This window comes from Cynocephalus volans, chromosome X (assembly GCF_027409185.1).
Source record: "Cynocephalus volans isolate mCynVol1 chromosome X, mCynVol1.pri, whole genome shotgun sequence".
Classification (NCBI taxonomy): Eukaryota; Metazoa; Chordata; class Mammalia; order Dermoptera; family Cynocephalidae; genus Cynocephalus; species Cynocephalus volans.
In genome coordinates, this window is record NC_084478.1 from 17623647 (window position 1) to 17651555 (window position 27909).

The 27909-nt window shown below is 44.0% G+C and overlaps 2 protein-coding genes across 9 annotated transcripts in view; one reads left to right on the forward strand and one right to left on the reverse strand.

Moving 5' to 3' along the window:
- Positions 1–774: 774 nt before the first annotated feature.
- On the reverse strand, positions 775–23998 carry TRAPPC2 (trafficking protein particle complex subunit 2). 3 transcript variants are annotated; one of them, XM_063083548.1, is made up of 4 exons: positions 23903–23998; positions 4145–4256; positions 1172–1351; positions 775–839 (listed from the first exon to the last, which is right to left on the reverse strand). In XM_063083548.1, exons 2-3 carry the CDS (start codon positions 4235–4237, stop codon positions 1178–1180), a joined length of 267 nt encoding a protein of 88 aa, XP_062939618.1. In that variant the 5' UTR covers positions 4238–4256; positions 23903–23998; the 3' UTR covers positions 775–839; positions 1172–1177. The 3 variants fall into 3 exon arrangements, with proteins under 3 accessions (XP_062939618.1, XP_062939619.1, XP_062939617.1); XM_063083549.1 differs by lacking the exon at positions 775–839 and adding an exon at positions 23397–23501 and having other exon boundaries at positions 851–1351; XM_063083547.1 differs by lacking the exon at positions 775–839 and having other exon boundaries at positions 851–1351.
- Positions 23999–24091: 93 nt separating this feature from the next.
- The window catches only part of OFD1 (OFD1 centriole and centriolar satellite protein), a 44474-nt gene continuing 40656 nt past the window's right edge, over positions 24092–27909 (forward strand). For 4 of the 6 annotated variants that reach the window (XM_063083543.1, XM_063083541.1, XM_063083545.1 and 1 more), the window contains exons 1-2: positions 24358–24433; positions 24600–24698. In XM_063083543.1, coding sequence (XP_062939613.1) covers positions 24425–24433; positions 24600–24698 — 108 coding nt within the window. In that variant the 5' untranslated portion in view covers positions 24358–24424. Of the gene's footprint in view, positions 24309–24357; positions 24434–24599; positions 24699–27909 lie in introns of those variants that run through there. The other 2 variants (XM_063083542.1, XM_063083546.1) reach the window with 2 other exon arrangements.

A 27909-nucleotide genomic window follows, 5' to 3' on the forward strand; every position in this document is an offset into this window, starting at 1 on the left:
TAAGAGTGCTTAATATTCTTGCTACCTCTGACTAGGAATATTGATTGTTAAATTTTATTACTGTGCTGATATGCAAGAAATCCTGTCCAAATACAGAACACATTTAAATTATTAAGAATACACTATTGTTAGCACTGCAGTTTAACCATGACGTCCTATTACGATTTTATTTTTCAATTCAATATCAAGAAATGCAGGTAGCACCACTGTCCTTGAATGACTATTTGATAATATAAGAACTACTTCTTGCCAGTTTATAATCTATATTCATTGCATTGCAACTTATTTGTAAAGTAGATGGAAAACATAAGATTAAATTACAAAGCAATTTTCCTTTATGTAGGCTGCTTCCTTTATCTTTTTAGGGTTCCTAATAAAATCAACTATATGCACCAAAAGGGGAAGAATGAAACCAATTTACCGTCACAATCAATTAAAAATAACTACCACGAGTTGTTTTCCTAAATATGAGGGTACTTCAAAATGTTTGTGCAAAATGGAATTAAAAAATAATGTGAATCCCTCCATGAACTTTTTGAAGTACTCTTGTACATATTAACTTGGTGGTGAAGAGTGGCCTGCTGAAGGAGTTTCCAGAGATAGTACTGATTGGGGAAAAGTTAGTCTGAAATGAAAACTGTACAGCATAAGGGAGTTACTTTGATAGGCCAGTTTCCTGTTGATGTTATCCTTTTTATAATCAGATTTTAAGAATTATAGAATATACCATACCTTTATATATAAATCATAGACATCAGTAAAGAAGTTCTTTATTCCATCTTCTTGTCTTATGTCATGAAGCATAATAAACCTCATATGTAGAATAATTAAGGCATAATCTTTCGTAGAAATGAAAAATGAAAAGCAGTCACTTGATACAATATTCTTCAAATTAGCCACATGCAGTATATTTTGCAATGGAAAAGCTGAATACATAAGCTGGGTTTAAAATCAGTATAGTTTTATCTTAAAGAGAACATAATCTAAAGTTAGAAAATAACTATAAAATTAAGTACAATCATCCTCAATATGGTTCAGATAAATCTTGGTTTTATATACGAGACTTAGTTTTAAATTATCTGTTCAACAAAAGTAGCCTCATACTCTTTGAAGTCTACAGTCTCAGAGCCTGGCATCTATGTTCCATGCTCTTCTAGTCTGTTAAACCAACCTTTAGTTAGGTATCTACTAAAAACGTAAGGATATGTCCTGCGGTGACAAATGCTGACACAAACCACTCGTTGAACTTGTCCACAGTTTTCAAGTACATGTTGTTTGACAGCCACATGTTCTCATCTACTAGGTCAAGAGCAGCATGAGCTATGAACTGGTTCAGATGACGATGATCGTCCTGGAAGACAGAGAGCAGCAACAGATAAACATTTCCATATGGCATCAAGAATGCTGACACTTCATTCTGTAAATTCTATATATGGTTTTCTTTTGGGGAAGAAACATAAAAGTCTGCTTTTACTTCATCTGTAATTGTCATGAGACATACATCTTCAATGTTTTTATATACTGTATTTTTAAAATTTGATATGTAAAAATCAACAAGAAGAATAGCCAATTACTTAATAAATGTAATGTGTTCAAGAAACTATACAGAAAATTATTTTTTAAATGTTGCAAGATGCTGTGACCATTTTGTAACCACTTAGGCACGTGAAAAAAGAATACATTTAAGCAGACAAACAAAAAAAAAGGTAAATCCTGCTTTTAAGAAGCTCACATCTTATTAGAGGAAAAGACATGGAAAAAAATGTGTAAGTGCATGCAGATCAAGGAGAGCACTTTGGGCAGACCAGGGCTAAAGAGGCAGTGAAGGACAGTCGTTTGCACCAGGCCTCAAGGTCACGAGGAAGATAGCGCCAGGTAAGCAGTAGAGACAACTGAGGAGGTTTCAGCCCCAGCTGTGAGCAGTCACCTATGTTAAGAGTAGGAGATGGTCCTGTCAGAGCTGGGAGTGTCCTTTTTGTGGACTGAAATGGCTTAACTGGAAAAAAAGTGGGACTGTCCCACCATAATGTAGAGAGGAAATTCACAACTTGGAATGCAGACTTAACTCCTGTGGAATTCTTTCTCACAAAATTCATTTGTCAAAGAATACCTCTGTTATGTTGAATTATGTCCTCCCCAAAATTCATATGTTGAAGTCCTAAGCCCCAGTTCCTCAGAATGGAAAAAGGGTCACTGCAGATGTGGTTACTTAAGATGAGGTTATCCTGGAGTAAGCTGGGCCTCTAATCCAGCATGACTGGTGTATTTATAAAAAGGGGAGATTTGGAGACAGACACACAGGGAGAATACCATGTAAAAATAGGAATTCTGCTGTCATAGCCAAGGAACATCCCGGAGCTAGGAGGCCTGGAACAGATCCTTCCCCAGCACCTTCAGAGGGAGCGTGGCCCTGCCAACACGTTGATTTCAGACCTATGGCCCCCAGATCTGTGAGACAAATTTCTGTTGTTCTCAGCCACTCAGGTTTTGGTACTTTGTTACAACAGCCACAGAAAACTAATACAACCTCCTTGCCAGGAGGTTGTTCCCATGAGTGGTCTGGAGGAAGGTTGCCAGTTGCCCTGGAATCCCTCACACAGCTACACTGTTTACTTCACTTACGTTGCCATGGCAAAGCTAACTGAATCCTTAAAGAAATGGATGTATTTTGTGTCTGGCTCACAGTAATGTTTTCCTTTACACCGACAATAAATCTTCAGTGATTAGGAGCAAACTGTTGAAATGCTTTAAGAAGGTGAATGGTAGCAGGAGAAAGAACTAAGATCAGGTTACATGACAAAGCATTTTTATATGCTTATATGCTATTTTTATATGCTTATATGCTATTTTTATATGCTGCTTTGCCCACCACAAGGCCATTGGAGTGCACAGAAACTATATTTAAGTAGCCATATCCCACAAAGCAACTATTGCTACAGAGATACCTCAAAACAAAGTTTTTTTTTGTTGTTTTTTTTTAAAAGATGACCGGTAAGGGGATCTTAACCCTTGACTTGGTGTTGTCAGCACCACGCTCACCCAGTGAGCAACCGGCCATCCCTATATAGGATCCGAACCTGTGGCCTTGGTGTTATCAGCACCACACTCTCCCGAGTGAGCCACGGGCCGGCCCTCAAAACAAAGTTTTAATGAGCAATGTTATCATAACAATGTGGGAAAATAGTGTAGTAACACCATTTCTATTTCTACCTATTTGTGGTAGATAATACCTTAAATTTCTATCTTATTTTTGTGGCAAGATCTGAATAGTTGAAGAGTATCATACACTGAACATTATGCATTACAATTGATTTTAAAAATCAATTCCTTGTCTTAACAGACATTACAGCCTATTTTTGGAGTCAGGAGAAACAGAGCATCCTTGTCAGCAATTTATTAGGAACAAAGACTAGTACAAAAAGATGGAGGGAACCAGGCTATTCTCATCTGAAGACTCTATGGCTCTGTTTACTCTGAATGGCAACATGTTCTTAAACCAAGCTTGCTTTTCTGGAACCATCCTTGGCAACAAGAAAGTTGTATGGCATCACCTCTGGTGCTGCTTTCGAGTTTCCTGCACATAGCCAGGGCGTCACTGGGGAGGACAGCACACAGTCACCACCCAGCCAGGAAATGTTCTAGAAGGCAACTCAGGACAAGGTGCTATATACCCATTTGCAGCAGAAGGACATGGAAGTAAGGGTCTCTTTTAACCCTCGCAAGTATAAATTGATCTACTACGTATGTCCTGACGAAAAATGTGATTCAATGAAACAGAATAGACTTTCATGGCATTTCAATGCAGAAATGACTATTCTTCCAGACCCACTACAGGTAGATTCTGCTTCTATGTGCTTTCACAGTGGGTGGCACAGTGAACTGAATGTCATGGGAAAGAGACCCAGAGCATCACGCTTGTCCGTGTGACGAAAGTGTGTGCTAAATTAAAGGATGAATAAACAACTCCAAGGACATTCCCTGGCTGGCTTCTATCAGTCTGTGGGACTCCAGAGCGAGCCTCATTTAATTGTGGTGGATTTCAGTCACCTGATCTGTCCAGATCTCTTCCAGTTCTAAAATCATATTATACCATATCATTACAACGGCATAAAAATTCTTATGGAATTTAAGTTTCCATACGCACTTTGGATTCCGCTTTCCCAGCTGGCAAAAACTCCATTTCAAAAACAGGATTATCATGGTGGCCAACAATTACAAAGTAGAAGCTTCCAGACATCGTCTTCAATATATGGCTCCTAATTAAATAAAAAATAACACACATTTTTAGTATTCAATACTGAAATCCAAAAATGACTAACAGGAAGTCTAGAATTCATTTTTTTTTTTAACTTAAACCTTACATCACAGAGGAGGATGCCACTAAGCTTGGCATGCCTTCCAGTATACTACCATAGTTATATGGCTTTTGGACTGTACAAATTATATACTGTGATATGTCCTGTAGAATACAATGTACTGTATTTTCATAGAGAAATTGGAAGACCTCTAATATGAAATCATAAAAACAACATTCTTGCTCCAAAAGTTTGGAACATTCAGCTCAAGGGTCCCTGTGTCTGGTGGAGTAAGCCAGGCTTAGCTTGGACTGGACCAGTTAGCACTAGCAATAACATCTGGAAAGATTGATAGAGGGTGCTGATTAATTAAATACAATACAGAGTGGTGAAAAGGCAAAGGAAATAATTAGCTTGCCGTAGAAATTTCCAGGAGGCATCCTTCTATGGAAGCTAAAAACAACTGTACCTCATGTCATTTACACAGGAGAGACACTGTAGCATTCGTCTGCAGACTGTGTGCTGTGTTTGTCTTCTTCCTACCTGAAGAATGTGTGCTACAGATGTTAAGTCTCCGCAAATGCAAGAGCTTATGATATCCCTCTTTGTACACCAACTTATAAGGAAGGAAAACACAGTTTTGTATTCTAGAAAAGATAGAAGAAATAATCCAAAAAGGAAGACATTCAGAGGTATTGAGAGATCTTAGGCTGGCTAAAAAAACTAACAGAAACGGGGGGGGGGGGGGGAATAGTGATTCCATGGCTTCTAGCACAGATAATTGAAATCTGGATGGAGAGATGGGTGGGTGGATGGATGATGGGTGGGTTTACGTATGCATGTATTTTTAGCACAAGGGCCTTGGAGTCAGACAAAGCTACGTTCTAGTCTAGCTCTGCCACTTACTAGCAATGTGACCACAGGCAGTCCTTAATCTCCCAAAGTCTGTTTCCTCATCCGTGAAATAGAGGTAACATTGTAGCTACCTTAAGGTATACTTATAAGGCTTATACAATCTAATGCACATAAAGCACCTGGCATGGTGTCTGGCTCACAGTACACGGTCAATAAATGTTATCTAGAATAACATGCAGGAGCATAAGCACAGCAGGATGTGGGGGCTAGTGACTTGTCAACATGGGGTGGAAATCTAGTTACCTGGGAGTGTCCAGTCTCCCAGAATATACAACTGACATGTGTTAGAGCCCACGACTCATCAAGCCTCACTGTTCTGCTGATTCACACACAACATGCAATGAAATCAGAAGAAATCTGAAATATACTTCCTAATGAATGCAACATTTTGTAAAGGAAACCAGGGCACAGCTGACACTTTTAACTCTAGAATCAGAAGGCTATCACTGCAGAAGAAAATTCAGATAGGAGACTTTTCTGGCATGATGAAGTACTATTTAAAATGTTATCTGGGCAGGGGCCAGCACAGTACAGACTGCAGGCCCAACCTAGCCTCACCTGTCCTCTACTGTCTAAGGCTGCTTTGGCCCTTCAATGGCAGAGCTGAGCACCTGGGAAAGAGACCATCTGGCCCTTTACAGAAAAAGTTTGCCCCTGTTTTAGGGGAAAGATGAGAAAAAGATCCAAATAGTAAAACTGGATAACAAAGATAAGAGGGATAATACAAATGCTATGCAAAACTGGGAGAATTGGCAATAATTCTCCAGAACAAGTGAGGGGAAGAGGGATGGGAAATTGAAATTTCAACAAAGTAAACAATGATATCATAAATCTTTGCTGAAATAGGTTTCAGAGCTGGGATTTGCCAAGAGAAGTGCTTACTTTCTTCAGCACACTCAGGCAGCAGCATAAAAAAAAAAAAAAAAAAATTATGCAGCAGAGAAGAAATATATGTGTAAAGAAGATAACCCGCTCTCCCCACCCCACCCCCACTCATCCCTATATGGAAATCCATGAATGAGAAGCCTAGTGCTAAGTACAGTGTGAAGATAAACAGAAAGGGTACTCAAAGAAAGACTGCATAAGGGTTCTGTTACAAACTACCCAGCTGGGCAGAAGAGGAGACAGAGCTTGCTTTATATACATTCTGTCCTTGACTTGAGCTGCCAACAATTTGATTTTCGTAAACAGCTGAAGAAGCAAGAAGGGCTGTAACTCTCCATTCAATTCTGCCAAGGAAAAACTGACAGGTGAAGTGGAAGAACTGAAAACCCTGGGAGAAAATAACTCCATTGTCTCTGGAAGGGAACGCCTGTAATCATTTAGCAAATACTTGAAGGCTTACTACACGCTGGGTATCGGGCCAAGGTGAGGCACACTCATAAATTCTGCACTGATATGGCAATTTAAAATGTGGCTAGTGTGATTGTGCAACTGAATTTAAATTTTTTTTTAAATTTTAATTAATTTAAACACAAATAGCCACATGTGGCTAGTGGCTACAGTATTGGACACTGCGGCTCCAGATCAATGATTCCAAACTTTTTTTTTTTTTTTTTATATAAAAGTTTTGCAACCTCCTCCACCTTCCCTCCACCCACAAAGCACGTATTACTTAGAATTCCAATATCTAATACAAATAATACAAATAAAGCAACCACTGTGGTTGAAGTGCCTGTGTTGGCATGACTCTATGTCTGCTCAGTTTTCCCACCACTTTAAATAGGGGACCTTGAGGCAATACGAGCAAAGGCTAGGTCTGGAGGTGCTGAGGAGGGAGCTACCCAGAACTTGGGGATAGATTAAACTGAGAAAAAGAGAAGAATTTAGGATGGTTTCCAAATGTCTGGCAAAGGTGAACAAGCAATGCCCCCTCTCCCAAGATGTCTCCAGAACCTGTGAATATGTTAGGGTTCGTGGCAAAGAGGAAATACGGTTGCTCATCAGCTGACCTTAAAATAGGGAGATGATCCTGGATCATCCAGGTGGGCACAATGCAATTAGAAGGATCCTTAAAAGTGGAAGAGGAAGGCAAAAGAGGGAAGTCAAGGGGAAATCTGACTATGGAAGGATGGTCACAGAGATGCAACATTGATGGCTTTGAAAATGAAGGGGCCACAGCCAAGGAATGCAGGAAGCTTCTAGAAGCTGCAAAGCACCAGGAAACAGATTCTCCCCTAAAGCCTCCAAAAGGAACACAACTCTGCTGACACTTTGATTTTAGCCCAGTGATACATATGTCGGACTTCTATGCTACAGAACTGTAAGGTAATAAATTGGCAATGTATTAACCCATTAAATTTGTGGCAATGTGTGAACGGCAGCAGTAAGAAACTAACACACATGTCAAAGCTGAAAAACCTGCGGGTGTGAGAAAAAGGAAATCCTCAAGAACTGTCAGCAAATGGGTAAAAGGCACATTCTATGAAGTGACTGTGGACAAAAAAGAGTTCATTTACGTCTGGTTACAGCAATAGCTACGCTAATTGTCTGGTTGGGGTTCTTGTTGGACTCCTGCCAACGTAGCCAATTGACTTGTTGGGCTAGGAGCTCACAGATGCTTCAAACTTGTTGTACAGACTGGGTCACCAGACCCCTCACACGCAGGTCCACGAGCTAGGTAACAGGGAAAGATCCCAGGAGCCGTTGGCAGATGACATAAGCTCAGTCCTCAGCTTCTTCAGCAGTCACAGCAGAAGCAGCAGTAGCCTCTCTGAGGGTCCCAGGGACCCTGGCAGCAACAGCCTCCAGCAGCACTAATGGCCTCCCCATGGCCCCCCAAGGAGTATCCCAGGGGCGGGGGGGAGGGGCACCATAGATCAGAGCCACTCATCCTTCATAGTTAAGTCCATAGCCCAAGACACCTAAGTGCACATGCACAATTACATCAGACAATAACCAAGTAACACCTGAGCACACATGTATATTTACATCAAATGCTCTGCAAAATTCTGAACATCTGAGGGGCTCTGACCATTTTCCTATATTTTCCCTACAACCTACCCCTTCAGGGTCCCTTGCTGTACAGTCTATGCATTCAGAATCTTCCACAGTGTTCCCTTAGTAAGGATAACTGACCCTTGCATTCACATATTACATATTCCATCCCAACAGCCTTTAGCTTGTTCCAGCACCAACTCAAAAGTCCAAAGTCTCATCTGAGACTAAAGACAAAACTCCTTTCAGCTGAGTACCTGCAAAAAGATCAAAAACAAGTTTATCTACTTCCAAGACACAGTGGTGGGACAGACATTGGGTACACATTCCCATTCTAAAAGGGAGGAATAGACAAGAAAGGAAAAACAGGCCCCAAACAAATCCGAAACCCACCAGGGCAGACATTAAGCACACTGAGGCATCCGGGTTCCCAAAGCATTGGGCAACCTCACTCCTACAGCTCCACCAGGTGCAGCCCATTGAGCTGCCCTTATGCCTGCAGCTTTTCCAGGCTGTTCCAAGTTGCCAGCAGCCTCACAGTTCTGGGTTCCTGGCGGCAGTCCCGCCATCCTGACTCCACTAGACATTTCCCCAGTGGGGGATCTCTGTGGGGCCCCAACCCCACTTTTCTTATTATTTTTTTTTTTAAAGATGACCGGTAAGGGGATTTTAACCCTTGACTTGGTGTTTTCAGCACCACGGTCTCCCAAGTGAGCGAACCGGCTGTTGGGAAATATAGGAAAAATGGTCAGGGCCCCTCAGATGTTCAGAATCTTGCTGAGCATTTAATATAAATAGGCATATGCGCTCAGGTGTTCCTTGGTTACAGTCTAGTGTAAGTGCACATGTGCACCCAGGTGTCCTGGGTTATGGACTTTATAAGGATGAGTGACGCTGGTCCACGGCGCCTCCCAGCCCTGGGATGCCCCCCCGTGGGGGGAGGGGAATGGGGAGGCCACTACTGCTGCTGCTGGAGGCTGCTGCTGCTAGTGCCCCTGGGACCCCCTGTAAGGCCACTGCCACTGCTGGACCTGTAAGCTGATGCCGCTGAGGAAGCTGAGGGCTGAGCTCATGTCATCTGCCAACAGCTCCTGGAATCTTTCCCAATTACCTAGCATGGACCTGCGTGTGAGGAATCTGGGGACCCAGCCTGGCATGTGAGGGGTCTGGTGACCCAGTCTATACAATGGGTTTGGAGGGTCTGAGTCCTAGCTCTGAGAATATAAATGGAAACTTAGTACAACTAAAATAATGAAACATTTTGGCTTTAGTTATGATTTGCCTTACTTTACACCAGCCATCCCTATATAGGGACCCGAACCCGTGGCCTTGGTGTTATCAGCATCACTCTCCCAAGTAAGCCATGGGCCGGCCCTCCAGCCCCACCTTCCTGCTCCACTTTGCTCCACAGAGGACCTCCGCAGCGGCTCCACCCCTCCAGTAGGTCTCTGCCTGAGTCCCCCAGCTTTTTCATACATCTTCTGAAATCTGGGTGGAGGCTGCCACACCTCCACTGCTCTCAAGTTCAGCCTACAAAACTTAACATGACGTGCTCTCCAGAGCTGCTGGGGCAGGGTTGCTCCAGCCAGTGCAGCCGGAGTGCAGAGAGCAGTTTGCTAAGGGCAATGATGCCTCAGATCTGTCCTCCGGAAAAACTCAGTTCTCCTAGGCCTTGGGGCTGTGATGGCAGGGGTGCTCTCCCAAACTTCTGAAGTGCCCTCAAGGCCTTTCTCCCATTATATTGGCTATTAGCATCTAGCTGCCCCATCTGTGGCTCCTGAATTACTTGAATCAGCTCGGCATACGCCCACCATTCACTCAGTCTCAGGCAGTTCTCCAGTGTTCTGCCCACACAGCGCGAACAGCTGCATTCACCCACTCCATCAAGGAGTGGCTGCCCTGCCCCTGTGCATATCTGCAGCGATTCTGTAACCACTGCCACAGAGACAGGCACGTGGTAATGGAGGCAAACTTTACCAGCTGAAGACATACTTGAAATTCTGCAGGGGCACCTGTCTTCAGGTCATCTGCCCATTTGCATCGGCACTCTTGGCACCCAGCGAGCCATCTGCTTTCTCGGGTTTATACGGCACCAGGTGAACCATCGGGTTTAAGTGACACCCTGCAAGCCGTTGGGTTTCTCGGGTTTATGTGGCACCCTCCAAGCCTTCTCAGGTTTAAGTAGCACCCGGTGAACCATCTGCATGTCGGACAAACGTCACATGCATTTACTACATCGTCTCGAGCATATTACACCATCCACCCCTAGGTCCCATAACTGCAGCAGCCAGGAGCTCTCCCTGTTTCTGCCGCTTTACTGTTTCCCCAAGCCAACCAATTTGACCAGGGTATATGGGACATAGATAGTGAACTGGGTCACCTGAGGGTTGCCTACAGGTCCGCCCGGTCCCATAGGCTGCTCATGCTTCACTTTCTGATGAGCAACAGGTCATTCCAGAAAATGCACAGTACCCCCCAGCTCACCATCGGGTTTGTCATCGTCCCAGGTGTAGGAAGCAGGAATGACCTGTTGCTGTACTTCAGCCTCCGGGGCATGTATTGCGTTTTCAACCTGTCTGCTTTCTGCTACAAATCTCAAAACTGTGCCGCTTCATGGGGCTTCTGGTCCATGTTGGCTCGCAGTACAGCGAGCAACAGCCAGACTCCGGTCAACAAGAAAGGGGCCACTGAGCACCACGCACTCAAGGGTAGCCACATCTCCTCTCCCTCCCAAGGGGCTTTCTGCTTCTTAGCCTGCTTGGCATCCTACCCATATCGACAATTGCTGGGCTCTTTTACCTGCCCAGAATCCTGTTATGACTACACCAATTGTCTGGTTACAGCAATAGCTACACTAATTGTCCGGTAGGGGTTACTGTTGGACTCCTGCCAACATAGCCAATTGTTTTGTCAGGGTAGGGCTCACAGACCCTTCAAACCCGTTATACAGGCAGAGTCACCAGACCCCTCACACACCTGGCTGGGTCATCAGACCCCTCACATGTAGGTCCACGAGCTAGGTAATTTGGAAAGATCCCGGGAGCCACTGGCAGATGACACGAGCTCAGTCCTCAGTTTCTTCAGCAGCAGCAGCGACCTCTCAGAGGGTCCCGGGGGCCCTGGCAGCAACACCCTCCAGCAGCAGTACCAGCCTCCCCGTGGTCCCCCAGGAGCACCCAAGGGGCGGGGGCACCGTGGATCACAGCCATTTGTCCTTTATACTTAAGCCCATAACCCAGAACACCTGGTTGCACACGCGCAATTAGACAATAACCAATGAACACCTGGGTGCACGTGCGTATTTACATCAAATGCTCAGCAAGATTCTGAACATCTGAGGGGCCCTGACCATTGTCCTCCACTTTCCCTACAATGTACCATGGGGCATGGGTTTCAAATCACTGCAGAAAAGGTGTCGGGGAGGTAATGAGGCATCAAGGTGAAGCTATCTGGAGCAATACGGGGACAAGGATGTGGAAAAGAGCAGGCGCTGTGTTTTTTCCAGCATGTATCCCCAATGCCCAGCACAGAGCCTGGTGCATAATAAATAAGTGCATAATAAATAAGTGCTTGCTCAACGTTTGCAGAATGGAACTGCAGGAAGGGAGCTGTAATTTGGACAATGTTGGCAGATGATACTAGAATGCTGGAATGAGATACAGGGGGGAATTTCAGTGTTAAGTAGCCTCAACACTGAAAAGGACCTTCTGAAAGCTCTAGTGCTGAGGTCCGACAATGAAGTTTGTGTTCAGGTGGTCAACAGCACTTTCGTGAGAAGGTGCTGAAGTTTGCTAAGGTACCTATGAAGATATCCTCCATGACAAGGGACTAAACTCGGTGGCTGATGAGAGGGGAACAGAATTCTCACTTGTGAAAACAGCAGCTGTCCCCAGTGGCTATGATGACTTGGGCTCCCTTTGTGAGGGAAAGAAAGCAATTTGGTGACCCAAGGAGTTCTCTGACCACCTTAAATAGGACACATATAAGATGTACTAACTAGTAAGGCACATAAAAATAGTACCACAAATTTGTGAGGCTAGGAAGGGCAAAAGCCCACAAGGTGTGTGAAATATGTTAGGGAAAAACAAAGCCTTTTTAGGCTATGATCAGGAAAAAGCAGGGAAGAAACGTTAACTGCTTCAAGCGCTTGGTACACACTGAAATAACAGGATGTAGATCTGCTTAACTTCATTTTCCCTGTTACAGGCAATGACTTTCAAACAGTGAGTGTGGAAGAAACCAGGTTAGGCAGGCTGCAAAACTCAAGATAGGCATGTTAAGAAAATATACAGACATTTCAATAAATCCAGGTCTTCAGATCCTGGCAAATTACATATCTTGGATTAACAAATGTGATTATATAACTACCAATAAGTGACATTTGAGAAACTGCAAGAACAGTGTTGGAAAAATAGAATAATTTGGTCAGGCCCCCTCACCTCAGTCCGGTTGGGTGTGATGGAGCACATTCTTTGTAAACAAAGTGTGCGTGGGTGGAGTTAGTGCACATGTGCACCAACGTATCTTTTTAGTTCTGTTGCTATTCTTGTGTTCTTGAGAGTGTGTGAAGCAGTGGCCCTGAACTGCTAGCTGGCAGAGAGCTTGCATCTAAAAAAGAGAGCATGTTTACTTTGCTGGCAGCTGCTCAATTTTTCTTTGGACTTTGCCGGTAGCAGTTGAGTTTTGAGTTTCTTTTTGGACTGCCTAGCTCTCAGACGTGTGTGTGCGTGTGCGTGTGTGTGTGTGTGTGTGTGTGCGTGCACGCACACAATAAAGACTACTCTTTCTTCAACCAGGGCTCCAAGGACCTTTTTTCCAGTTACATAGCTCATAGACCTGTGTTTCAAGGGTTTGTGACCCAGTCCGGACAATGGGCTTGAGGGGTCTGTGAGCTCCAGGACCCAGCCCTAGCTCTATAAACACAAAAGTACCATACCATCAGAAAGAGGTAAATGTTATTCCTATTTTCAGAAATAGGAAAAGGGCTTATCTTCTAGTCTATAACTGGGTACATTCAAAGAGACTAAAACACCAACAGAAATATGTATTAAATGCCTGTTTTCAGTCAGACACCATGCTAGGAGCTACTCATTTAATGTGAATCCCTAGACAAAAATAGAGGTTATTATTTATTCATATACTCATGGTTATACTAAGAACAAGTCAGGCTGAACTTACATTTTCTGTTTTAGAAGGGAAATACCATAGGTAGACAGTAAGTCATTTTATGAAGTGTTTTGGTATCTACCTAAGAACAAACTGGAGATCTGAAGCCTCAGCAATAATTCAGTCTTGCTAGAATGGTGCCCTCCACGAAAGGAAATACATTGTTCATCTTGTTCACTGTGGTATCCTCAGAACCATAACAGTGCCAGGGTCCAGTAAGCACTCATTGTTTGCTGAATAAGGTACAACTCATAGCTGACTTCAGTGTCAATACTCGAAGAACACTGAGTGCTCCATGTCAATTTATGGCATGGTCTGTTCACAATAGCCAAGATATGGAACCAACCTAAATGTCCATGGATGGATGACTGGATGAGGAAACTGTGGTATATATACACCATGGAATACTACTATGCCACAAAAAAGAACGAAATTCTCCCATCTGCAACAACATAGATGAGCTTGGAAAAACTTATGTTGAGTGAAATAAGCAAAGCAAGGAGGAACAAATACCATATGTACTCTCTCATAAGTGGGAGCTAAGAGATAAAGAAAGGGGTTCCAGTCAAGATGGGGGAATAGACGGTTCCCAGCGTCACTCTCTTCCACAAATCAACCAATTTACAACTATAAAAATGTACATCAACCAAGATGTGGCCACTGGCACTCACGGGAAGAGGAGGAGAGACCTACAGAGTTCATGAAGGCAGGAGATACCATAATGAGAGAAAGAAAAAACTGCTCTGAGTGTTTCGGGCCACGGCCGCTTTAATGGTAAAACTGCAGAGCACATGGAGCAGGAGCCGGCAAAAGCCACAGCTGTGCCCTTTGGATGGAGTTACTTGGAGTCAGCAGGGGCGAACAGAGCCTTGGCCGCCCCCAGGACAGCAAGACCACTAGTAGGGTTCCCGTGGACCCACGCAGGAGTGAGGAGCCAGAACAGCTGAAAAAAGGGAGCCATTCAGAGGCTGGTGAGTCATTGCAAGGGACCGGTGCTGGGCCCGTCCCATGGGAACTGTTTGGAGCACGGGCAGTGGGGAAGATGGGCCCACCAGGAGAACACTGGGACACAGCAAGGACAGCTGGTCTGCCCCCCAATCAGCATAGGACCACTCAGAGGAGACTGGTCGGGAATGCAGAATTGCATGGGGTGCAGTTTGATGAAAAAACTCAGGCCCAGATCAGAGATTCTATACAACCCAGATCCACCAGGTCTCTGGAGAGCTGGAAGTACCTATAAGATCAGCTATTAAACCCTGAGCTGCACAAAAAGCCTTCCCTAAACAGCAGCAAAGCAGCAATTTAGCTCAATCACACAGCTCAAGTACTGGTTCCCACAGGAAGTTCCCCCATTTTAGAAGTAAGCAAAGGGCAAAAAATTAGTTCTGGCCCTGGCACACCACCAGCATCTTGGGCCTGCCTGGAAACCGGAGGCTTGGAGCTGAGGACCAGACCCCACTCCCACAACCAGGCACACCATGCCAGCACCTCAGGGCCCTCCCAGGGAGCCAAGGCCTGGAGAACGGGACCAGACCCCCCTCCCACAACCAGGCACACCACACCAGTGCCTTGGGTTCCTCCCAGAGACCCAAGGCATTGAGAAGGTGACCAGACCTCACTCCCAAATCCAGGCACAGCACCAGTGCCTTGGGGCCCCACCCAGGGGACAAGGGCATGGAGAAGGGGACCAGACCCCCCTCTCATAACCAGGCACACTGCACCAGTGCCCCTGGCCTGCCTGGGGACCCAAGACACAGAAAAGGGGACCGGACCCCCCTCCCACAACCAGGCACACCACCAGTGCCAAGGAGCTTGCCAAAAACTTCACCTCCATGTGGGTGGCCCACTACAGCCACCACAATAACCACAGTTGCTGCAAAAGCAGCTAGATGCCACAACCACCATGCGGGTGGTCCAACAACCACTGGAGTGCATTGACACAAGGAGAGTCACCAGCAGAGATAAAGAAGAGAATGTCTCTCTCCACAAAGCCCATTTCAGAGTGACAGAAAAAGCATCTCGTCTATGATAATACTGGGGGACCTGATCACACCTCTCAGCATTGCACAGATCATCTAGGCAACAAATCAACAGAGTAACCATTATCTTTTCACAAGGAGAGAAGAAATCTAGGGTAGAGGGGGGAAGGGGGAGGGAGAGGAGGATGGGGAGAGATTGGACAAGGGGCATAAAGAATAATTATGATTTGTAACAATATATACGCTAGTAATACTGATTTGATCAACATATCTCAATATTGAACCCCCAAAATATGTATAATCAATTTTGATTCAATAAATAAAGTTAAAAAAAGAAAAAAAAGAAGACGAAGAAAGGAAGGAAAGACCACAGTGGTACACTGGACTTGCAGAGGGAGAGAACATACCTAGGGATACAAAGTGGAGTAGGGAAAGGGGGATGGGAGGGGAGGTCAGGGATAATTGAGAGGATAACTGGGTGGGGGACACAGGGTATAATCACAATTTGTGGTAATGGACATGCTGCCAGTATAGATATGGCCATCATATCTTAGGCATGAATGGTGGCAATTTGCTTTGTACCCCATGAATATTCATAACCAATAAAATAAAAAAATAAACAATTGATGGCATGGGGTCTCTAGGGAGGCTTTCAGGTTGAACTTAACCTAGTCTAGCTCAGCATTTGAATCAGTAATTTGGATGAAGACAATTTATCATATTTACAGATAATGCTAAAGTTAGGATTCAAAAAGATCTACACAGCTAGGAGAGTTAAGTGAAATTAGCAAGATAGAATTAAGAGGATGAGAAATAAAGCCCTGTATTTTATAAAGAATCAACGGCACAACAATAGGATGAGGGAAACCTAGATTAAGAGTAGTTCATCTACATGAACCCAGAAGTTCTAATTTGTTGCAAGCTCAGCAAGAGGCAGCAGTCTGATATGATGTTCAAAAAAACTAATGCAGTTCTAGTCTGCATTAAGAGAAACACGATATCCAAGCAAGGTCGAGAAAGTGCCAATGTCCTCCTTACTAATAATATCATCTTTGGGAAGGCACTCAGTTCTGGGAATCACATTTTAAAAAGATCAATAACACAGAACTGTGTGTGTTGGGGAGAGTAAGAACTGGCAAGGGAATGCTCTAGAAACAAGACAAGAGCAACTGAAGGAACTGAGGATGTTTAAACTGGAGAGGAAAAAAGACCTTTCCGGGGCTAGAGGGAGTGGGGTACCGCACAACACTATCTTTAAATACGATATGCTGTCTAACAGAAAAGGGATTTGACTAGGGATGGTAAATGAGTTTCTCCTTGTGAATGAATTCTAGTTAGCTGGTAGTGACTGCCAGGAACTGGTACTGAGAACGATTCTGAGACTGAGTGTGGTCAGCAGGAAAGATGGCTGTTATCAATTATCCATGTCTGGGGAACTGCCTGACAGAACCCCCGCTGTGTGTGTATGTGTTTGTTCCCTATCCAGGAGAGCAGCCGCCTGCTCACCCATCTCTTGGAATCTCTTTTCACCCTGCGTCCTGCAGGGGAGGAAAGGGCAATCCCTTTGGCCCTAACCCTCTAGGGAAAGGAAAAACCTATTGGGGTCCCGTGTGGCCACTGGAGACAACCAACAGCTGGTGCCCCGTGTGAGGACGGTGCCTCATACCACTTTCACCTTTTCCTTTCCATGCGATGGCCAAAAATGCTGCACGATCCTGAAAGACGGATGACAAAGAGGCCCCGACCTACAGTGCGGAGCTTCAGAAAGAAGGACGACGTTCAAGAGACATCTGCTATCGGGGTGAGTACCAATGGCCTCAAGGTCGTATCTTTCCTTTTTCCTTTTCCTTTCATTTCTTTCTCTGTCTTCTCCTTTTTAGTTTTCGGCCATGGGGAATTCTCAAGAGAAACCCAGCAATCCAGCCTTGAGGCTCTAAAGTATTTGTTAAACAGTCGGGGGTTAGAGCTTTCAGACGCTACTGCTGCCACAACTCGGGCGGCTGTTCTATCTATAGCACCTTGGGCGCTCTCGGCTGATTTGTTCTCATATGATACCTGGGACCCTATTCAGGCCCTGGCTCAGAAGAGAGAAGTCCACCAGGGAGTTGAGCCACCCTTAGGCTTTTATCCCACTGTATCCACCCTTAAACTATGTTTTAAGCCTAGCACTACAGACGACTTAGACTCCCCGCATACAGAGTGCATTTGGACAGCTTTTGCTGAGGAGGGAGCACAGGACAATACAATTAGTGAAAAGGGTTATCAACAGCCTGAGCCAACGGCCAATGGGGCCCCTTGTGCAAAGCTCTATTCCGACCTTTCCCCTTTTGGTGATAGGGTAGAAGAAAAGCAGGGTCATAAGACTCTGCTCCAAAATACCAATTGGGCTAAATTTGAAAGCCCACCCCCGCCTTTTTCCGAACAACCCCAAGCTTTCCTGGTTTCAGCTCCTCTTTTCAGTAAACCTGAACCACTTGAAGATACATGGGGAAATCCCATAGATCAACTAAAACCTTCATTTCAAGCCTACCCTGTTAATGTTAATCCGGGGGGCAACAGACCAGCCCCTTGGAATCCTTGGGAAGCCCAAGATTCAAAAGAACTAAAAAAGGCTATTGCCGAGGATGGCCCTAATTCTCCATGGGCAGAAACTATCCTTCAGGGACTAGCCCATCAGCCCTGCACCACCCAGGACTGGAAGATATTATGTAAGGCAGTTCTCTCCCGAAATTTGTTTATTAAGTTCTGTGCCTTTTATAAGGAGGAGTGCCATGCCCAAGCGGAAAGGAATCAAGCAGCCAATCCTGTCATCCCAGTTACCTTTGGCATGTTGTCCGGAACTGCAGATCAATATAGTACAGGAATCCAACAGGTGGCAATCCCGCCTCCTTACCAAGACCAGGTCAGGGCTGCCGCCTTAGCTTCCTGGACAAAGCTCGCAGAGGGCCCCATGGAGCCCCCAATTGCTGGAATAACCCAGAAGCCCAATGAAGACCTCCCTTCCTTTATTGTTAGGGTAGAGCAAAATATACAAAGAACCCCCCCACACACACTGGCCCACTCAGAGATCAGTTTGTTAAGATGCTTGTATGGGATGGAATGACCACCGATCATAAGTTGGCTTGCACAGGTTTAAGGGACCGATCCATGGAAAAGTGGGTTATCGCTTCCAAGGAGGTACAGAGTCAACATTTTCAAGCCAAGACTTTATCCACAGCCTTGCAGGCTCAAACACAAAACTTAACCAAAGCCTTCAAGGCTTTTACCACCCTGATCCCCTCGGGAAACAATACTTCCCCGCCCTTCAAGGGACAATGACTTTGTTGTGGAAGACAAGTCCATTTTAAAAGCCAATGTCCCAAGGATAAAGGCAAAAAAACCTCTACCACACCTTGCCCCTGATATAAAAAAGATTACATTGGAAAAAGGACTGTAGGCCCAAAGTTGACAAAGATGGCAATCCTTTAAACTAAGCCAGGGGCAACCCCTAGCCCTGTCATCCCAAGGGGGTCATAAAAGTAACCAGCCGAGCCCGTGGCGCACTCGGTAGCGTGCTGCGCTGGGAGCGCGGCGACGCTCCCGCCGCGGGTTCGGATCCTATATAGGAATGACCAGTGCACTCACTGGCTGAGTGCCGGTCACGAAAAAAGAAAAAAAAAAAAAAAAAAAAAAAGTAACCAGCCAAAAGGGCCCAGGGCTAATTGGACAGTCCCTATAGTCCCCGGAGTAAGGCCAAAAATGGACATCACCATCGAAGTTCTGATGCTTAATTGATACAGGGGCAGATAGAACTGTCCTCCACCAAGGGGAAGTGCCTCCTAGCTGGGATGTCATCCCTGGGCCTCAAATCCTTGGGGTAGGAGGTGAAACACCATCTTTTGAAACAAAAGGATGGTTAAAATGGAGAGATGCAGATGGCACCACTGGGGAGGTGAAGCCCCTCATTGCTTCCGGACTTAATGCTAATCTTTTAGGACAAGACGTCCTTAACCAGGTCTTTTATGATGAGCAAGAATACCAACAACAGTTCAACACCCGCTGTCACCCTAATTACAAAATGCGAGCTCAACAACCCCTCCCCAGAATCAGGGTTCTGTAAGAACCCAAACGCCCCCAAGGGATCACACCGAGGAATGTAAGAACCCAAATGCCCCAAGGGATCACACCCTGATCACATAAGTCCTTCTCAGCCACACCCCATCATGGCGCTGGTTGCCCTTCTCTTCCGTACTCTCCTTCCTGCCGGCATGAATCGCACACCAATCAGCTCACCCCAAGCCGCATGCGGTATGCTAAGTAGGGATTGTATTTTAAGCCAATCAGCCTTCCCTAAAAGCCCTATATATTTGTGTGTGCCACCTAATAAACGAGCTCTCTCCGGTGGATCATCAACTGGTGTCGACTCATCCTTTCAGATTCACCCCCAATTCTAGAGGCCACTGCTCCCCTGGTCCCCCAGATTAAATGGAGAGACGGACCTCCAATATGGATGGAGCAGTGGCCACTCCCTTCTCACAAACTACAGGCTTTAAGAGATATTATCCAAGAACAACTTAGATTGGGACACATTTGATCCTCTGTCAGCCCTTGGAACACGCCTGTTTTTGTAATAAAAAAGGCTTCAAGAAAATGGAGAATGCTCCAAGATCTTAGAGAGATAACCAAAAGGATGATTATTATGGGAGCTCCTTTGCGGGGCCTACCTTGGGCCCCTGCCATCCCCAGCCACTTGCATCTCATGATCATTGATCTCAAGGACTGCTTGTTTTTCCATCTCTCTCCATCCACTTGATTGTGAAAGATTCGCCTTTCGGTCCCATCTACCAACTTCCAAGGGCCTGATGAACAGTATGAATGGGTGGTATTGCCCCAAGGAATGGTCAATAGTCCTTCTTTTTGCCAAAACTTAACTCATGTTAACTGGAGAGGGCTTCAAGCCTGATTCCCACAAATCCCAGTTTCACGGTTAAAAAGAATTGTTCATACCTGTAAATCTTGCATACTGTATTTACAGGTACTGCCTTTATAACCCCCCGGTGTAAACCCTAAGGGGCTCAAATCTAATGTTTTATGGCAAACTGATGTCACTCATTATCCAGTACTTGGAAAATTAAAATATATTTTCATGTCTATTGACACTGATTCTCATGCCTGTTGGGCTACAGCCCACACTGGGGAAAAGGCTAAACATGCACAAAGTCATTTACTACAATGTTTTGCCACACTAGGCCTCCCCAGTCAACTTAAAACAGATAATGGCCCTTGCTTTGTTAGCAAAGCCTTCCAAGATTTTTTATCCACTTGGAACATACGCCACTCCACTGGCATCCCTTACAATCCTCAGGGACAAGCCATAATAGAACGTCACCATCAGAATCTAAAAAACCAACTTTTAAAACAAAAAGGGGGAATTATCAGCCCCCACCAACAGTTAGGAATGGCATTATTTACCTTAATTATTTTAAATTTTCCAAAACATGAGCCAATAACTGCTTTCCAAAAACACTGGTCAACCTAATCCCCATGTCCTGCCATTCAGGTGTGATGGAAAGATCCCCTTTCAGGACAGTGGAGAGGCCCCGACCCGCTCTTAACCATGGGCAGAGGATTTGGATGTATTTTTCCTTTCAACGAGCCCAACCCTATGTGGGTGCCAGCCAGAAATCTCAAGTTCTCACCCACTTCCCAGGGCAATAATGACCCTGAGGAAAACCTTTCTTAGGTTTTCCGGGAAAGTCCACAATGAAGCAAGCTTATCTTCTGCTAGGGGTCTTCTCCATGATTGGTGAAGCAAGTCCACCCTCTTCTCCACACACTCCGGCTAACCAAACATGAACAGAAGGGGCTTGGACTTGCTGTTTCTGCAACAAGGAGGGTTATATGCAGCCCTCAAAGAAGAACGTTGTTTTTCGCCATTCCGGCGTTGTTAAAGATTCTTTAGCTAAATTAAGAGAAGGATTAGAAAAACTTAGGAGGGAAAGAGAGGCCAATTCTGGCTGGTTTGAAGGCTGGTTTAGAACTTCCCCTTGACTCACCACTCTAATATCCACCTTAACAGGCCCTCCATGCATGTGGGGCCGGCTAACGGCCCTTATAAGGCGCAACCTAGGGTCCCTCACCATGCTCACCCAGGTGGTGGAAAAGGTACCTAATGAACAACACCCCCAAGACCAATACAGATTCTTTCAGCTTTGGCTTGGTTGGATAGTCAACAACGGATAAGATCCCCTAACGGGGGGTGGGGGACAACCTAAGACAGACACAACCACACAAGGCTTCTATTAAAACAAAAAGGGGGAACTATGGGACCACACCCTTTTTCTAAGCAAAAACAACAGATGGCCTAAATGGATAAAAGGTGGCACCCAGGGAAGTTAAGGGGGAAGGCTAAGCATAGAGAGGCAAGGCACATGCACATATGACCTTTTCAAGGATTGGCTTAAGCTTGGAAATCCCCACCTGCTAAGCATATAATATGATCTCTTGTGTTACAATAAACGGAACTGCCTGACAGAAAAAAAAAAATATATCCATGTCTGATATGGGTTTGGGGGAGTACAGTGCCTACATGAGGGCCAAGTATTTGTTAGTCTGGACTAGACGGACTTATTCCAAACTGCTGCACTGGGCAAGCCCAAGGCCACTCAAGGAAGGAGTTTCCTTCCACTAGAAGGAAACTAGAAATGTGGAAGGGGAGTCTAGAAGACCACCACTGCTAGACTGGGAAGGTGAAGTCAATGAACTTTGAAGGCTCTTCTAACTCCTAAGAATTTTAAGTTGCAGGCAAATGCAAGACAAAACTCATGGACCAGTTCCAAAGCCACCCATCTATATAGCAAACCTCCTTATAGCCTCTACAGAGTAACTTCTTGAAAACTGTCCTGTGCTCCTGACGGCAGTGATTTCAGTTGTTCCGTAGACCTGAGGCTGCAAGACTCAACTGGCGTGACACAGGACATGTCTATTGCAATTACGAGCAGTATGAATACTATTGATAGGTCTCTAATGTGAAATTTTCCTGTTAATATTATAGGCAACTCCCCCACCCATAAGTGAGGTTATGCTGGCTTTTAGAGAACATTTTATCTAATTCTATTCAACTATAGGATCAAAAAAAAAAAAAAAAGGTGGAAGTGAGGGGATCTTCAGGCAAAGATGCTTTTTGTCTTTTTATTTATTTTATTCTTTTTTTTAATTTTTAAAAATTTTTTTTGCTTTTTGTCTTTTTAAACAGAGGACAAGTGATTCTACTTTTCAACAGTATTTACAACATATCAACATCTTTTTAGAACACTTTTTATCATTTTACTATTTTGCTAAAAAGCATAATGCTTCTCAGCTACAGGATCATGTACAGTACTAGTACTCAAAACAGATTCCCACGTTGCTCCACATGTCTTTTCTCAACCTCACTGCTCCACTTCTGCTAGAGTTGACTGGTCTACTTATTTTTTTCTCCCAAACTCTGATTGTATCCACTCCAGAGGTACTGTTATGCTTGGAAGGCTTTCCCTGATTCTGTGTGCAACAGTTACTCATCCTTTAAAGTCCAACTAAGTCCCTCCTCTTTCACAATGATTTCCAACAAAAACCTACAGGTTCTCCACCTTCTATGAAGTCCTGTCACTCTTGCTGCCTCTTAAATACTTCAAGCTTTTCACAGCCAAGGATCAAACTCATTGTACTCTTCTTCTTTGGCCCTGTGCACAAGGCTGACACTACCCCAATTTTGTCTTCATAGGACTTACACACCTTATGTCCCCAGCACACAACTTTGGAGTCAGGACAGATTCCTCATTGCCCCCAAGAGGGTCCTGACATTTCTTTCCCTAGCTCATTTCCCCCCTTCCTGCGATGCTTTCCTTTCTGCACAACATCTAAATCCTACCCAGCAAGGTCCTGATAAAGTTACACTTTTTCCATAGAGATGTCCTTGATTACGTCCAGCTTCAACCACCTTTCCTTTTTCTAAACTATTTACCCAGTCTATAATGCGTCTTAGTTCTTGTCCAGTTCTCTGGCTGTAATGATTTTATCACCGCTTCTGTGAGACCGACTCCTTTTCTTTCGAATTTCATTTAAGCATCTTGGGGACCAGACTCACCTTTCTTTATCTTCCTCATTGCACTCAACGATGGGTACTGTAAAAAGTCTAGCTCCGTAGATGTCAACCAGAGGCGATTTTGCTTCCCAGAGGACACTTGGCAACCTTTTTGGAGACATTTTTGCCTATCACACTTGATGGAGGGGTGCTACCGGCATTTACAAGGTAGAGACCAGGATGCTGCTAAAACCTCCTACCCTGCACAGGGCGGCCTCCTACAGCAAAGAATTTTCCAGCTCCAAATGACAATCATGCCGCGGTGAAGAAACCCTGGGTTAGCTGAATGACGTAGTGAAAGAAAGGCAACGGCAGCAAAGCCCCCCAGAGGGTGGGCGTTTGCAGGCCCAAACGCGGTGTGGACTGACCCGCTGGGCTGTGCCTGAGTCAGGCGGCCGCGGGCTGGCCGGATCCGGCTCAGCTATCCCAAGCCGGGGTGGGGTGGAGATACACGGCCGACATCCCCCGAGGACCTGGAGCACCCGTCCCCCACTCGCTCCATTCCCTACCTGCAGCGACACGCCGACAACAAAAACACCCCATTAACCACCGGGCGGAGGCACCCCGCTCCGGAGCCGCAACTGGAACTACCAGCAGAATTCTCGCGAGACCTCGAGGGTGCGCTCTCGCGAGATGTGGGCGAGGCTACCGGTCGGCGCTGCGCAGCCGTGCGCATGCGCCTTAGTGCTCCACAGGAGGGTGGTTGTTTGGGTTTGCCTCGGAGGAGTGGAATGGGAACTGGGCTGTGAAACTCTCTGTTCCGTTTTCTCTCGCCACTTTCCGCCACCTTTCGCCACCTTTCGCCACCTTCCGCCACCTTCCGCCTTTGAGAGTCGCGCCTGGCTCACGGCTCCGTCCACCCTTCAGAACGCGGAGAAAGGAAGTGCGCGCCTCTGCCAGAGTTCCTAGTTCGGAGTGCGTGACAAAGCGTTTAATCCCCCTGTTCCTCCCGAACCGCCGGGACAGAGGCCGGGCTAGGCCAGGGTGGGACGGGCAGGGCGGGCTCGGGAGGAAGCTGATCCCTGGTGACGATGGCTCAGGTACCTAACACCCGCCGCTCCTCGCGGACAGGCAGACGTGAAGACTCGTTTGTGTTCGTTAAAGCCCCTTTCCCCGCTAGACTTCTTAGGGCTTCCCCGGAGCCCACTGGTCTCTGCTTAGAAATTCGGGTCCCCTCTGGTCACCTGTAACCATTTTCTCTTCCAGTCCATCATGCCCCCCGACTTTGATGTGTTGACTCGGGATGAACTGCGCAAAAAGCTGTACCAGACGTTTAAGGATCGGGGTATACTGGATGCGCTCAAGGTATCACATGAAGGCATATTTGTGTCATAGCTTTTACAAGTGTAACCTGTAACAGGTAGTCCACATTTAAATTAATCCATTTAAATTAATCCAGGGCTTGGGTTTTAAAAATAGTATGATATGTAGATTGTATTGGTGAATTACAATTTTATGTTCCCGTGTAACTCTTTAACCTGGAAAGAGCATATTCAAATAATTTATTGAACTGACATTAAGACAGGGAGTGGATGACATTTAAATAATGAATACTTTTTGTAACATTAGGCTTGTTTTATAAATCTGGTTTACAGGTTCCTGAATTACGTGGTTTTGTAATACTCACGTTTGGATGAAGGAAGACATTGATGCCACATAGCAAATATTAAGTGTACTGCTTACTGTAGAGTAGTTTTGGAAATGAAAAATTTCTTCTTGAAAATATATTGAAACGTATGAGTATTTAATTGGGGCAGCAAATATTTGTTAGTACACTTTATATTTGGATTAACATTAAGGAGTAGAACTAGCTCAATGTGTTTTCACTGTGATGTACATTTCAGAAGTATATTTTACATTTAAAACAGGAAATTAAGGAAAAGTGAGCTTGGTTTTTCTCCTCTCCTCCCCCATTGCTTTTGTAACCTCATAAAAATACTTCAGACTCATCTGAAAAATACAGAAAAGCATATGGAAGAAAAATCATCTCTAAAATAACCACTAATTGGTATAATATGTGTCTGTATCTTTTTTTATTTAAATTATATGATGAGCATTTTCCCGTTTCCTTAAAAGTTTCTTAAGTCCTCATTTTCAGTGGTGGCAGGCTTATCTTTTGGATGTATGGGTAATTTATGTAGCAGTCCCCTGTTGTTGAATGTTTAGGTTATATCCAGGTCTACACATAGCTTTGATTGCATCTCTCATTTTTTGCCTAGCATAGATTTAATGGCATTACCAAGTCAGGGAGCTTGAGCATTTTTAAGGTTCTTTGCTGTATGCATCTTGTTCTGGAAAGATTATAATAGTTTGTATTATACCAGCAGTTGAGAATGTCTGTCTCACTCCAATATTTTTATCAGTACATTTTTTAAAGCAATCTAAGATTGGGAAAACTATTATTTTAATATTTCTTCCCTTTGATTATTAATGAGGTTGTATATATTTTCTGGCCATTTGCATGTTTTCCATTGATTAGCAGTTCATGTTCCTTGCTCATTTTTTTTCTATGGTCTTAGTGTTTTCTTACTAACATGTAAGAGCTCTTCTAGTAGAAACTATTCATCTTTTTTCCATTTTTGTTGCAATACTTTAGCTCGGTGTTCAATTTTTAGTTTGGCTTTAAAGATACTGATGTTACATTTTTATATGGTCAAATCTATTGGGTTTTTATGTTTGTTTGGGGTTTTGTTTTGTTTTGTTTTTTTCTTTTTTTGCTTTTTACCCACAGTAAGTTCTCCATTAAGAGAATGAATAGTCACTTTTTAAATTTTAAAAAGGCTTTATCGTTTACACTTATCTCCTTAACTCACTTGGAATTAATTGTACTTCATGAATACACTTTCTAATGTTGAATGATCTTTGCATTCCTGGGTATGTCCTATTATGAATTAGATTTGATAGTATTTTACTTCATTTCCGTAGTCACAGTTGATATTGACCGGTTGTCCTTTTCGAGCTATCCTCATTTGCCTTTGGTATCAGGATAATGCTAGCCTTGTTCACTTTACAGCTGCAGCATAGCCCCAGAGAAATATTGTTCTGTTCATTTTGCTATTTGGTTTCTATTCCAGCTTGATCAATAGCAGGGCAGATTTTTACTTTCTCAGTCTGAGCTAAATTTTACTTTCTCAGTTCAGTGACTGTGGTGTGGGTAAGTTCTAATTTTCAAAGTTTACTGGATTTTTTAGTGGCCTAATTTACATTCTATTGGGGTGTTTGAAAAGAGTTTATATTTATAATTAAGTACAGAGTCATGTAAGTATTAAATGAAACTTGTCAAATCTTCTAAATCTTCTGTTCCCTCATTTGGTGTCTACTAAATCTGTCAGTTTCTAAGAGGTGTGTTGAGGACCCACAAGTCTCTTCTCTCCCACTTTCCCTTCTCCCACAATAATTGTCTTCCTTTCATACTACTCTTTGAGTTTTATCTTAAGGACACTGCAAAATTTAATTCTGAATAGATTTCTCTCTTGAATTGACTGCTGGAAGTTCCCAACCCAGTTTTGTGATTCCTTCTAGCAAGTGCTGAATGGCACTGTTTTTGTGTTTGTCAGGATAGGAATTCATTTATAATATCACTTCATTTTTTTCTACTTTTCTCCCTGCTTGTATCACCCATTTTATCCCTTCATTTTTTTTCTGCTCTTATTTTCCTCTCACCTTGCTTGTATCACTAATTTTATCCTGTTTCAGTACTTGTATGCAAGATACCCTAAATCCTTTTATTTATTAAACTGTGTCTAAATATATTACTTCTTAGCTTGTTACAATTCTGATTAAACTACCTCTAAATTTTACTGTTGGAGAATGCTGTGGTTACTCTTTTCTTGTTTTATTATTTCAGTTACTGAATTGTATTGGATGAGGCTGAACATGTCTTCTGTTCAGCATGAATGTCTTTTTAAATATAGGATTTTAGATGTATAATAAATCCTGTTGTATCCTGGTAATTATATACCATTCTACTCTCAGTTAAAGGGTAGAAGAGAGAGGTATAACAAGAACTTTATTTCTTGCTTGCTTGTATTCTATTAATATGAATTATTAGATATTATTTCCTGCTGAACCCCACAAATCTAAGCAGCATATTCTTAAGCCCAGCCCAATTGTATGTTTCCAAATCATATGTAAAATAGATAAAAACAGACATCTAGTAGTCTGATGTAGGAGATTTTCTTAAAACCCAAATGAATAATAATGCTAGTGTTGTAACCTTGAGAAAATTATCCACTTTGAGCCTTAATTTCCTCATTTATAAAACGTGAGAAAATTGTTGTACGTACTTATGTCTTGAGATGTAAATACTCTATGTGAAAGTGCATTCTTAATAAGCCTTCTTTGGGTATACTAATTTCTGTCTTGCATGTGTTATTTCCCTTTTGGGAACCCAACTTTATTTTGATCAGTATGCCAATAAACTGGTTTGACCCAATATTATTTTCATATCCTCCAACAGTTCACAGAGGTGTGATGAACTGGCAGAATTTTCTCTTATACTTGATAGCCCAAACAT

What these genes read in the sequence shown, in the direction of transcription:
- TRAPPC2 (XM_063083548.1), bottom strand. Translation starts at nt 4,237, where the DNA reads ATGTCTGGAAGCTTCTACTTTGTAATTGTTGGCCACCATGATAATCCT. An exon ending in CTGGGAAAGCGGAATCCAAA is followed by an intron (nt 1,352 to 4,144) that starts GTGCGTATGGAA and finishes TCTGTCTTCCAG; the next exon opens with GACGATCATCGTCATCTGAA.